The sequence below is a fragment of the Gobio gobio genome (assembly GCF_949357685.1).
Source record: "Gobio gobio genome assembly, chromosome: 14".
Taxonomy (NCBI): Eukaryota; Metazoa; Chordata; class Actinopteri; order Cypriniformes; family Gobionidae; genus Gobio; species Gobio gobio.
In genome coordinates this window covers 44,224,440-44,238,364 of record NC_137107.1, presented here as the reverse complement: position 1 = coordinate 44,238,364, position 13,925 = coordinate 44,224,440, and the positions used below count along the sequence as shown (strand labels likewise).

The 13,925-nt window shown below is 37.9% G+C and overlaps 1 protein-coding gene across 1 annotated transcript in view; it reads right to left on the bottom strand.

Annotated features, from left to right (window-relative positions):
* Positions 1 to 4,301: 4,301 nt before the first annotated feature.
* Positions 4,302 to 13,925, bottom strand: part of kcnt1a (potassium sodium-activated channel subfamily T member 1a) — a gene marked incomplete at its 5' end in the record, with an annotated part of 39,604 nt that continues 29,980 nt past the window's right edge. Inside the window, 3 exons of the mRNA XM_079835279.1 lie at positions 4,302 to 5,873; positions 10,229 to 10,313; positions 10,590 to 10,652. Of these exons, the coding sequence (XP_079691405.1) occupies positions 5,768 to 5,873; positions 10,229 to 10,313; positions 10,590 to 10,652 (254 nt within the window). The 3' untranslated portion in view covers positions 4,302 to 5,767. The remainder of the gene's footprint in view (positions 5,874 to 10,228; positions 10,314 to 10,589; positions 10,653 to 13,925) is intronic.

Sequence of the window (13,925 nt, the reverse complement as noted above, 5' to 3'; positions counted from 1 at the left end):
TTCTCGCGCATGCGTCGTGGTGCTTCGTGAGTTCACGTCAACGGCCCAGGCGGAAGTCAAAGACCAAGAATAAAGTCGTTATTTTGATTTATTTTGTGCACAAAAACTATTCTTGTCGCTTCATAAAATTATTGAACCACTGTAGTGAGATGGACTTTGTAACGATGTCTTTAGTACCTTTTATGGGTCTTGTGAGTGTAAGTTACATTGCTGGCAATGCAGGCCTTTCTGAGCCATCGGATTTCAACAAACATATCTTAATTTGTGTTCCGAAGATGAACAAAGGTCTTACGGGTGTCGAACGACATGAGGGTAAGTCATTAAAGGGTTACTTCAGCGATTTAGCATTAAAGGGTTAGTTCACCCAAAAATGAAAATTCTGTCATTAATTACTCACCCTCATGTCGTTGGACACCCGTAAGACCTCCGTTCATATTCGGAACACAAATGAAGATATTTTAGTTGAAAGCTGATGGCTGAGAAAGGCTTCACACAGGCCTCCATTGGCATTCAGTACATTGACACTTCCAAGATCCATGAAAGGCACTTAAAACGTCGTTACAAAGTCTATCTCACCACAGTGGCTCTACAATAATCATATAATGTGACGACAATAGTTTTTGTGCGCAAAAAAAAATCAAAATAACACCTTTATCCAACTTGTTCTTGTCTTCCGTGTGCGCCTCCACGACGCATGCGCGAGAATATGACGTAGCGCCGGTGTTCGGGAATCGATGAAATACACACTTAAGCTCCATTTTGAGCACTACGCCGAGACCTAAAGCACGATCAATGTAGAATCCAACAGCTTAGACACACGCGTCTTCCTCTGCTCGTAAACAAATCGCTTCTGGGTCATATGTCCGAACGCCGGATCTGCGTCATATTCTCGCGCATGCGTCGTGGAGGCGCACACGGAAGACAAGAACAAGTTGGATAAAGGTGTTATTTTGATTTTTTTTTGCGCACAAAAACTATTGTCGTCGCATTGTATGATTATTGTAGAGCCACTGTGGTGAGATAGAATTTGTAACGACGTTTTAAGTGCCTTTCATGGATCTTGGAAGTGTCAATGTACTGAATGCCAATGGAGGCCTGTGTGAAGCCTTTCTCAGCCATCAGCTTTCAACTAAAATATCTTCATTTGTGTTCCGAATATGAACGGAGGTCTTACGGGTGTCCAACGACATGAGGGTGAGTAATTAATGACAGAATTTTCATTTTTGGGTGAACTAACCCTTTAAGCTTTGTATCAGTAGAAACCCGGTATAGTATATTCAAATTATCGTACTTTCTCCCCTCATGTCCCCCTGAGACGAGAGAATTATGCATTTTATTTCTGGAAAAAGTCCTCCGATGGCGCAAATATCGTCATTTTGCGTCATCTGAGGATTTTTTGGCCAGAGGCTAAAGACTACAGCCACTAGATGGAGCTGTTCCGCATGTTTTCAACCTGCCCACAGGGGAGAGATCTCACACACAGAATGTAAATGCGCACGGCCGCTCAGCTCGGGCATTAATAACGGAGTGTTGCAGAGCAAAGTGAGTGTTTCAACTTTTCAATGAATTCCTATGAAAGTTAAGCTTCCATTGGCTTACTTTGCTCCATGATGAATGAAATCTGACTCCTGCTGCATTTGAGACGTGACTTTCGTTCGGCTCACTCACACTTTATTGAAACGACACGTTCAGATTTTAATTGTATTGTCTGTTCTCTAACTGAACAAAATTATTTTATTACTATGAATATCAAAACGACGGTGGGGCGGTGCTGCGGTGGGCAAGTGATGACCGGTGGCCGTGGCTTTGGGAGTGGCCTCGTAGGGCAGCGAAGCAAGTGCATTCTGGGAGTTGTTGTCTTTCATCCACATGAGACAAAAATACATTTTCTGTCTTTTCTCAGTCTAGAAGGCACCAAATTCAAAAATAATTTCACATTTGTACTACATAAATGACCCAGTTTAAATACACATTCATCTTCCCAGCTCTGAAGTGCCCCTTTAATGACAGAATTTTCATTTTTTGGTGAACTAACCCTTTAATTTTTTCACGTTTGTCACTGTTTTTTATTTATTAATTTATTTATGTATTTGTCTTTTTTTTGTTTATTCAATGTACTGTAGATGTAATTCTTTAAAACCAATACACAAAAAAAACATGGATTTGACGGAACTAGTTGAGTTTCTACTAGGTTTTAAGATCTGTTCTAATAATGCTCATCAAGGCTGCATTTATTTGATCAAAAATACAGCAATATTGTGAAATATTATTACAATTTAAAACAACTGTTTTCTATTTGAATATATTATAAAACGTAATTTATTTCTGTGATCAAAGCTGAATTTTCAGCATCATTACTCGAGTCTTCAGTGTCACATTATCATTCAGAAATCATTCTAATATGAGGATGTGCTGCTCAGGAAACATTTATGATTATTATCAATGTAGAAAACATATAGTTCATATTGTTTTGTGTGGAACCCATGATAATTTTTTTCAGAATAACATTAATTTTAAATGTGATCATTGATTCATTTGATCAATTATCCTTGCTGAATAAAAGTATTAATTTCTTTCAAAAAAAAAAAAATAGTATTTTCCCCAACTTTTGCCTGGGTCAGTTTAGAGGTCACTAAAAATGTTTGACTGCAGAATGCTGCCATTGACCAATCAGAATCAAGTATTGCACACATCTCAGTGCCAAAAGGCCTAAATTCAGGCAGTGACAATGACCTTTTGCTCTTTGGAGGAGGAGTGCATATGTGTGTGTGTGTGTGTGTGTGTGTGTGTGTGTGTGTGTGTGTGTGTGTGTGTGTGTGTGTGTGTGTGTGTGTGTGTGTGTGTGTGTGTGTGTGTGTTGGGGAGAAGCTGGTTCTCATGGTCTGATGTCTCACGGGACACTGCGACAGATGTGACGTCTGCCCACCCTCTCGCTCTCACAGGCACACTGCAATCCTACACTGTCCGTGTTCATGTGCACATCTTCTCATACATGCCCATTTGTTTGCCACATGCGTGCGTGTTAGCATGCACCTGCACACGTGTGCGCACATGTGGACTGTGCATTTACAGATAAACGCTCTGGGTGTGTTTGTGGGTGTGAACGGCGATGCTAAAGAGCGCAGCCCCAGGTGATCTCTCAGGATGGGTGCAGGTTTGGGCCTGAGGCCGTCACACTCGAGGTAATGACACGGTGCGATCAGAAAACACCTCCACAGGATGAAGAGATTAGCATCTGAGAGCTTCTCACAGTGGAGCTGGAGGAAGAACAATGAAACAAGACATCAAGTGCACTCGTCTGACACCCTGTTTTGTGCATTATTAATCACTTTTGTTTCATTAAGGAATTAAGGGTTTGTGAAATTGCACGTAGCTTAAGGGGAACTTTTTCTGCGCCATTTGACAAGTGTTGTTTAACAACGTGGGAAGATTGAGGCTGAAAAACACTTAAACAAAGAAAGAAAAACCTCCTAAACAAAGAGAGTGTTTATGTTTAATGCACCTTGATTTGCCTCTGTTTAGGAAGACTTTTGACTACTTAAACTTAATACATTATGAAGTTAATTTGTTAAAATATTGTTCACACGTCCCGTTATAAAAATCTGATCATGGATTTTGGTATAATAAAGTTTTGGTAAGTATTAAAAATAAAAAGTAAATGTAGAAGAGAAGTTAAAATCTGGCAAATGTATCTTTTCAACACTCAATTAGTCAATTCTAATGTCTGTGCTTTAAAACTAAAATGTATTTCTTTTTTTCTTCGTTTTTTGAAGTGATTTTCCCCCCTTTAAACTCAAACCAGAGGTCGGAGAAGCTCCTCTACCTGAAGAATCCCCTATACTGTATATATAATTAGAGAGAGAGATTATTAGGTTGATACTAAAATGTTCCCTCTCAAGTCCAATAATTCATCACTCTTAAACAAACAAGCACACACACTTTTCCACAATTTTTTACTTATACACACCTTGCCGTTCACACGCCTCCCTGTCTCGCCCTCTTGCTCAGACCTGTCGACCGAAACTGCCTCACTCACTGCAGTGTGTGTGTGTGTGTGTGTGTGTGTGTGTACCCCACACTGCTGGCACTCGCTCTCATTCCCACTCTCATCTGATCAAGTGTTTTTCTTCCAAATGGACACACCTCACATAATTTCTCTTATACTATTAAATCATGTTCACACACACACACACACACACACACACACACACACACACACACACACGCACGCACGCACACACACACACACACACACACACACACACACACACACACACACAAACACAAACACAAGCTAAAATAACATGTGCATTAAATACTTTAATTTCAAAAGGCACCAAAATCACAAAAATATCTGACATACAAACTATGCTCTATGTAAGTACATTGTACATTATAATTACAATATCAACACATTGCACACTTCATTATTACTGACAACTTAACGAATCATAATAATAACGGAGGTAATACCCGATACAGTGACCCCAAAAAAGTCTAACGGGACATTCTCAGAACTTTAGTAACATTAATAGAACTTTCGTTCAAAGTTATCTGGCCTTTATGGAACACTTTTACCTGACAAGATTTTTTTCTTAAATGTTACTTTCAGAACGTTCAGAGAACACTCAAAAGTAACGTTCCCGTAATGTTTGCAAAATTCTAAAATTGAATGTTTTCTTAACGTTTGAATAACCAAGACAAAAAATGGGTGAACGTTCAGAGAAAAAACATTGTCATAACTTAATGGGAACGTTATCACAACGTTCTTAGAACATATTTCTGTTAGCTGGGAATGGGATGCCGTATTATCTTCACTTCTCTTCATGATTTTTGCACTGTGGCTTTGAATCAACTGGTGATTTTAAGTGCATCTTTCTTTAAAATAAATGCTACTTGGTTTAACATTTTCATATTTAATGCAATGCCATTCAGACATACATTTTTTGTGGCCACTGTACAGAATGAATGAGTCTGTTTGTGATCTTCTGGATGCAAAACACTGTAAGGCAATTAACAAACATGAAACAAAAGCGCCAAAAAAAAAAAAGACAAATGCATGCTTGCATAAAAAGAGCAAAAACCTGATTTTCCAAATGACAGCTAAGTTTGACTTCGATCAGTCATCTACGCCCTCTACTGTCTGATCTACAACAGGACGCTCTCTGTGTTTCCCCTACAGGTCAAATATGGCACTGCACAGATTATGACAACGACCCCAGATGAATAACCCTCTTCTATGAAGGTACATTAGGTTTTACTTCACCACTAAATAGTTCACAAACGAATACACTCACAGTTCAAAGCCATGATATCACTGATGAATCTAAGCTTGTAAGAGCCTACATTAGTTTCATTACCAACAGCTCAGTTTTATCATGGCTTTTGAGCTGCTTCAGAGCGTCTGTATAAACCGATCAGACATAACATTATGACTTATATTGTGTTGGTTCCCCTTTTATTGCCAAAACAGCCCTGACCTGTCGAGGCATGGACTCCACTAGACCCCTGAAGGTGTGCTGTGGTAATCTGGCACCAATATGTTAGCAGCAGATCCTTTAAGTCCTGTAAGTTGCGAGATGGGGCCTCCATGAATCGGACTTGTTTGTTCAGCACATCCCACAGATGCTCGATTGGATTGAGATCTGGGGAATTATAGAGGCCAAGTCAACTCCTCAAACTCGTTGTTGTGCTAATCCATGTTATTCACTCATAATGTTATGCCTGATCGGTGTATGATCTAGTTCTAGAGCTGAGTTCTGACCGGTTACATCTTGTTGAGTTCTGGTGTGTCAGTCGTGGAGCGGCACCGGCGGGTCTGTACAGGCGGCGCTTCGGGCACATGAGCCAGTGGATCGGGACGGATCAGGAACCTGCGGAACACAATGAGCACGTTGAGGGATTCATGTTTGAGGATTTGCTCTGATAATGTGACTCCTGGCACTGAGATGTTTGTGTGTATGCATATGTATGAGAAAACGCTTGTGTGTGCATCAGGGCTGCCTTTATAAGGGCCAAATGTCGCCACAAAGTTGCTTAACGTACACAAACACAATAAATATGAACAAATGTCCCTGTAAAAATGGTAAACCCTGCACTTTTGGGTATTTTTGGGTGGTCTCCTCGAGATAAACAGATGCACAAAGGGACCAAATAATGTCTTAATCATATCTTAGATAAAATAAAAAAGTTTGCATGTGTTTTTTTTGTTGTTGTTGAATGTATGATATAGTGAGAATATGCAGCTCAAACTCGAGGAGGGAAAAACTGAGCAAAAATATGCAATTTGGTGCTGATTTTTATATGGCAGGAAAGTAATATGACATTCTGTTAGCTTGTAATGTCAATCAATAGTATCTTTATAACAGTATAACAGACTACTTACATAAATTGCATATAAATATCAGTCGTCATTCTATATTTGCCAATCTTAGTAAGATGATAGTTAAATGATTCGTTTTATGATAAAAGCTCTGTAGCTTTAAATATATGATGCAATGTAATACAATGATTGAGAAAAACCTTCCTCAAAAGCCTGATGGATCATATCTGAGACATTTCTAAAAATAAAAAGTTGCTGCAGTCCAGTAAATGTTAATCTTGAAATATTATTACACTCTAACAAATGCTGGGTTAAAAACAACCAAATTTGGGTTGAAAATGGACAAATAGTGTGTAGATTGGATTGTTTTAACCCAGCGATTGGGTTGTTTTTTAACCCAGTAAATGGGTTGACAACAACCCAATCTCTTGGTTAAAACAACCCAATCGCTGGGTTAAAACAACCCAATTGCTGGGTTAGTCCATTTTCAACCCAACTTGGGTTATTTTTAACCCAGCATTTTTCAGAGTGTGGGTTAAAAAAACAAAAACAAAGTTGGGTTGAAAATTTACAAATCGTGTGTAGATTGGGTTATTTTTAACCCAGTATTTTTTAGAGTGTGGGTTAAATACATCCAAAGTTAGGTTGAAAATTGACAAATAGTGTGTAGATTGGGTTGTTTTAACCCAGCGGTTGGGTTAAATGTTTGCTTAAAACAACCCAATTGCAGGGTTAAAACAACCCAATTGCTGGGTTTGTCCATTTTCAAGCCAAATTTGGTTGTTTTTAACCCAGCATTTTTTATAGTGTGAGTTAAAAACAACTAAAGTTGGGTTGAAAATGGACAAATAGTGTGTAGATTGGGTTGTTTTAACCCAGCGGTTGGTTTAAATGTTTGCTTAAAACAACCCAATCTCTGGGTTAAATCAACCCAATTGCTGGGTTTGTCCATTTTCAACCCAACCTGGGTTGTTTTTAACCCATCATTTTTTTGGGTGTAACAATATAAAAGTTATACTTTAGCTTGCTTTATAAAAATCATTTAAAAAAGGCCTTTTATTCGCAAAAAAAAATAAAAATAAAAAATACAAACAACCAATCATTAGACCAGCGTTACTCAAAGTGTGGGGCGCGCCCCACTGGTGGGGAATAGAGACGCGACAGGTGGGGCGCGACAAACGGGAGGAAATGTGGTCATTTTTGAGCCCATCTTTATTACCCTTTTGAGCGGTCCCACATGTGGGATTTTTATTTCGGTGCACCTGAGATGAGATGTGCTGCGCTGGTGGAAACAACATGAGACCATGACACCGCGACTGTCAAGATGACTCGCTCAGTGTTTAGAGTGGCGCGGGGCTGGCGCTATGCAACGCATCGCCACAAATGAGTAAAGCAAGCCAACACGCAAACGGCCGCAAGTGAAACAGAAAATAGGCTACGTCTTAGATGCTCAAAAACACAATCATCTTCATTAAAACGAATGAGACTAAATGCTCTTCCCAATGTTCAGGTCGCTCTCTCATATTGCGGTCTTTGATCTTGAAATGAGCTGATGAGCTCGAATGAGAATGAAATGAGATGAAATGAGCTCATCTGTTGCTTTCGTTGACGTGAACTCCGTTAAATGTGCATATAGCTCAGACCGGGAATTGAAGATCGGATTTATAATAATTTTGTAGATAGGTGTAAGGATAGGACAAACAGCATGTGCATGTGTGTGTGTGTGTGTGTGTGTGTGTGTGTGTGTGTGTGTGTGTGTTTTATTTTTTTCTCGATCAGCCCGTTTTGTTTGTGAGCGCCGTTGCGAGCAGCCTGCCTCAGCTTGTACAAAAATGCCTTTTTTTAGGCTAAACGTTTAAATTAACATTGTGTTGCTTGAAATGTTTTATATCTATGGATTTTATTATAAGCAAGTGACAAGTCCAGTTTTGATTTGAGAGGCTAAATTAATCAAACATGTGGTTAACTAACTGTCGGCTGCTGGCCGCTTGGTCGTTACTTAAAATAAAAAAAAGATTTAACAAACAAATAAATGCTTCAAACATTTTTCTAAATTAACTTAGTAAAGAAACGAAACGAAATATAACTACTTTGACATTAAAAACAAAACTGAACTATTTTAATGGCTGCAACAATGTGTAGGCCTAATAGGGAGGATAAAAAATAGAAGGAAAAAAAACACGGGCTTCAGTCGGACTCAGGCTGAAAATTTTGATAAGCTGTCGGACACGGGCCGGGCTAGGGCCTCAGTGCTTGATAATAAAAGCACTCGCTCAGTGCTTGATAATAATAATAATAAAAAAACCTACTTTAGCTTTTCTTCTAAAGCAAAATGTAGCCTATTTCCGATTATCACTAAAGCTTTGAAGCAATCCGTGTTGTAAAATGCGCTAAATAAATGAAGGTGACTTAACATATCATGCATAATGTTTATTTTAGGTTTCAAACATTTAAATACACATAAGTAGGCCTACTAGTAAAACAATACATTTAGAGTTTGTAAAATAGGCCTACACACTGGTGTCACTAGACGCAGCAATAAATCCATTCAAAAATAATTTGCCGACGTATTATTCATATCAGATACACGTATAGGTAACTAAAAAGTTTACTATATTCTTCTCCCAGTTCACCGGTCACTTACTTGCATGTATTTCGGGAGAAACTGATAAATTCACGCGAATCTGACTGACAGGACTCTCTGAACTGCGACGCAAACAAACATAGGCGCCCATCTCACGTTATAGATCAAAATCAAGATAATTTATGAAGGTTTTTAAATGGCAAAACACACTCACTTGCACATATTTGAGAATTCGATTATTAGATTTTATGACATGGTAAGCAAGTTTGTCAAGTTCGTCTGATATATCGGCTGATATATATATATATATATATATATATATATATATATATATATATATATATATATATATATATATATATATATATATATATATATATATATATATAAACACAACGCATATAGATTTCCCTTACATTAGTTATTTGTAGTTATTCATGATCCCTCAGCCTCTCTAAAATAATGTGATAAAACAAACAAGTTTATTTTTAAACTGCATTATGGTCAAAACAGAACAGAGGAACATAAAAATATATTAAAGTTCTGATAAATAAAATGTATTAAAACTATGAAACACCAACACTCATAATGTGGTTGAGCGGTGTTTCATCCACTTTTATAATTTTGTCAAATATTAATTTATCGGCCATCATAAATACTGATACTGATAGTTTGGAAAAAATTTGTTGGGGCGATTGGGGACAGGTGGGGCTCGGAACCCTTCACTACCTTCAGAGTGGGGAATGGCAGAAAAAGTTTGAGAAACAATGCATTAGACAGAAGGCATGTAGTAGATTGTGTGCAACGGCTTTTATCAGCAAAGTTGATCAGTTGAGGCCTTAGAAATTCACATATCAAATAGGACACAGTACACTCTAAAAAAATGCTGGGTAAAAAATAACCCAAGTTGGGTTGGAAATGGACTAACCCAGCAATTGGGTTGTTTTAACCCAGCGGTTGGGTTAAATGTTTGCGTAAAACAACCCAATTGCTGGGTTAAAACAACCTAATGGCTGGGTTAGTCCATTTTCAACCCAACTTGGGTTATTTTTAACTCAGAATTTTTTAGAGTGTAGGCTTTATTGGGTTAATTAAACTCTAAACAAATATTTAAAAAAAATATTCGGATTAAAATGTAAAAAAGAGCTAGGTTAGGGAAGTGTTAAATGCAGTTTGGAGTGAGCAAAATCTTGTATGGCAGTATGAATAATTAGTCCAAGGTACCTGACCCATAATCTGTTGAACCATATTCTATTGAATTAGCCGCTACTGTTTTACGACTACCATCAGTTAATGAAAGGTATGTGTGCATGCCTACATACACAACATCATTGAGCTGCAGGAGCGTGTCGGGGGCGGGGTTTATCAGCACATATGAGATGGAGTTCTGCTGGTCATTCAACTCATCTGCAACAGAGATTGGAGGATACACCTGTCACTCAAACAATATGGGCGTGGTTAAACAAAGTTCCACAGGGAAAGATGATAAAGTACAACTAGACACGAGAATTGTAATACAATTCAGATAAAAAGAGTATATTATCAATTAGTGGGAGTAATAATGGGAATACTGTTCATTATACAGTTCTTCCATCTTTTCCACAAAAATGTCCTGTTCTATATAACTCTCAAGAATAAAGTGAATACTCCTATTCATGAAACAGTACAGTGGAAGGTGTTTACCTTGCAAATACCCCAAATTCACTCTGTTCATCACATCACTGGCTGTTAGATTTGTGACATCTTCTATTTGAGATGTGAGACACAATGAAAAAGAGGAAGAGAGAAATGAAGGGGATATTCAGGATCAAAATTATTACAGGTTTCTTTTATTCGCTTTGGTTCTGTTTTGACATTTTCAAAACTCTTAGTACAAAAATCCAAACTGCTCACACTTGTAACAAAGCTAGTCATTCTTTCAAAACCTGATGTAATGCTTTCATTCAGTTGCACATATTTTCAGTCCACATAATCATTGTTTCAAACGCAAGATTATTGTGATGTGTTGTAATGAGAACATTTGGTTTAATCACCGAAACACAACAGTGTGATCATCTTTCAATTTAGTACTTTAACAATCAGTTCATCCAACAGCAAACAATGCAAGATACATGTTTCAAATCTCCCTCGTTGCTGAATTATCTACAGTAACACAGGCTACATATCCCTCATTAGAAAATACACTTACATTACCTAACTTATGTTATTGAATCCATAATGTTTGCAGTGATGCCAGTAACGCGTTTTTTTTACGCATACTTTTTCCAGTAACAAGTAATCTAACACGTTACTATTTCCAAACCAGTAATCAGATTAAAGTAACTGTGCATTGCTATCTTTGTCATTTTCCTTACTAAAGATATATATTTTTGCTTTTTTCTTGCGTCTCGGCGAGAGTATTTATGTTAAGTGAAGTCAAGAAAGACTGTCTTTATTACATTTTTTATTAAAGGTGTCATGAACTGGCTTTTTTATTTTGTTATACTGTTGTCTGAGGTCAACTTATGACGTTTGCGTGGTTTTTACATTCAGAAACATCACAATGAATAAGTAATAGGCTATTTTCTGCCTTGGTTTTGAGGCTCTCTGAAAAACGCTCGGTTTTGATGGGCGTGCCGCACTGAAGACTTGGCAGTAAACGTCCACGGCTAGGATTGGATAAGATTTGCATATTTAATGAGCTTCTGCTCCCCTGTCAGTGACATTGTGTGGCAAACGTCAACCAGAATTAATCGCCCAGCCCACAGCCAGGGCTCGCAAAATGTCTTTATCAAACAAACACAATGATTCATCTCTCATCCACCCGCGATTGATTGGAATGTTATTTCTGTATCATTTCGGCCGATCATCAGTGAATATGCGCGCGCGTCGGCTGGCCGGTGATAGCCCGTCTGAAAAGCACATAGCCCCGGGGCTTTGCGAGCTGGCGTTACAAGTCCGAGTCTGATCAGGAAAGAACCAATAACACCTTCTCCAGCCTGTGACCGCGTGCTAAGGTGTGTAATCAATAGATATCAAACGATCTGTAACAATGCAATACTAACACATATAAAAAAAACATGTTTTACTCACATAAGTGTGTGTTGCACCGTTCCTGTCGGATCCGATATAGAAGGCACAGCATTGTGTTTTAATCTCAATATGTCTGCAAATCCAGTCTCGATCTGTATCTTGTTTACAATCGATTCCGCATTGTTTAGCTCCACGAGTCGGTGGGCGGGCTTGAAGCGGAGCTTCTGCATCCTATGACGTCAGTGGTCGACATATTGTGAGATCTCTCGTTTTCTGGGCCTGGTGTCTATAAAAGCTTTTCTTTGACTAACAAGGACGTTTTCAGCTCTGAAACTTACAGGATATTCTTACATCACGATGAACTTTTATATATCAAAGGCTCAAAAGAAAGTTGATTTCTCAATTCATCACCCCTTTAAAACATGTTTTTTTTTTTCAGAAAATAATTTCAATTTAAAATGTCAGGAGATACATTGTTGACGTTACTGTTAAAAATGCACTTCCAATAAAGTGAGTGTTGGCAAAAAACGGTTGTCTTTTTTATGTTGAGGCGGCAGGGGTGTTGTCGGCAACTGCTGAATGTAGCTAATAAAGTAACTTGTAATCTAAGTTAGTTACTTTTAAAATCAAGTAGCCTGAAAGTAACTAAGGACGTTTTTTTTCAGCGTTTTTGACAAGACTGAATGAACGGACGCATATCGTTGCCACTATTGAACAGTGCGCATTGCTTGACTATTTTCTTTTCGTTACATTTAAAAGTGGACATTTCAAGCTTTATATACACATATTTCTCATGTTTGTGAGACAAGTAGCTGCTGAATTTCGGTTTATTTGAGACGCGCTCCAGTTCATGTGCAAAGCATGTGATCGCTCCCGCGATTATTGTCTGCTATAGACTATTTGCTTCTTATTTATTAAATCCAGGCAATTATCTGATTAAACGTTGATTAAAATTAAGATACAATTTATACAAAACGAATTTCACATTAAAGAAAGGCTTTCTAAGCAAATTTCTTTCAAAATCATTTCTGACCTTCTGTCTTCTGACATATTGCGCATCTTTTCACTTTTCATAATCAATGTAGCCTAGATGAAATTTAAAAATAACATAATATTTAAACATAAACAGGAACTTCCTTTAAATGGTCTGAAAGTACGAACCATACAGAAAATGCTTTCACACTAGAAACGAACCAAACCTTTGTTCAGTTTGATCCGGACCGAGACTACCTCTTTTTGTCGGACCAAATTTCGTCTGTTTGGTCCGGACCGTGGTACGGGGGAGGTTTCACACCTGCAATTTTGATTCGGACCAAACAAGGTAGGTGTGAAAGCGCCGTAAGTTACTTTTTAAAGGAGCAATCAGCAATCAGCAAGCCTATAGAACAGAGTTTGCTGCCAATAAATGTTCTCACGGTGCCATTTGAATGAATCTACTGTAGTTGAGCTTTATAAGGGTGAAATACAGTAATACAGCAAGTTTCTACCATGGTAATCTGTTTACAGTATCACATGGCATACATACTGTAATGTAAAATGCTGTATTTGATTGCATCTGTTTTAACCATCCCTTATACTCTAATCTGTTCACTCACTTGCACCTGGTTATACAGGCGTAATGGTTTCTATACTGTACAAAATGTATATTCTCTCCCCTTACACTAAACCTACCCATCACACAAAACTTTCAGCATTTTGACATAAAAAAAACACAAAAAAAATGTTCCCGCAAGGACAAGGATTTAGAATATTGCCATTTTTATAGTGAAATTTTGTCCCCATAAAGTAGAGTTTACCAGGCCACGCACACACACACACACACACACACACACACACTTTGAACATTGTGGTTATAATCTAAAATAAATCGCTTATAATGTAAAAATAATTAATTACATATGGTTATCCATCGGAAATGGCAAACAGATGTCTATAGAATCAATATCTAAAGAAAACTATTGGTGTACCAAATGATTAATTGATTAACCATTAAAATCAGTTGGATTA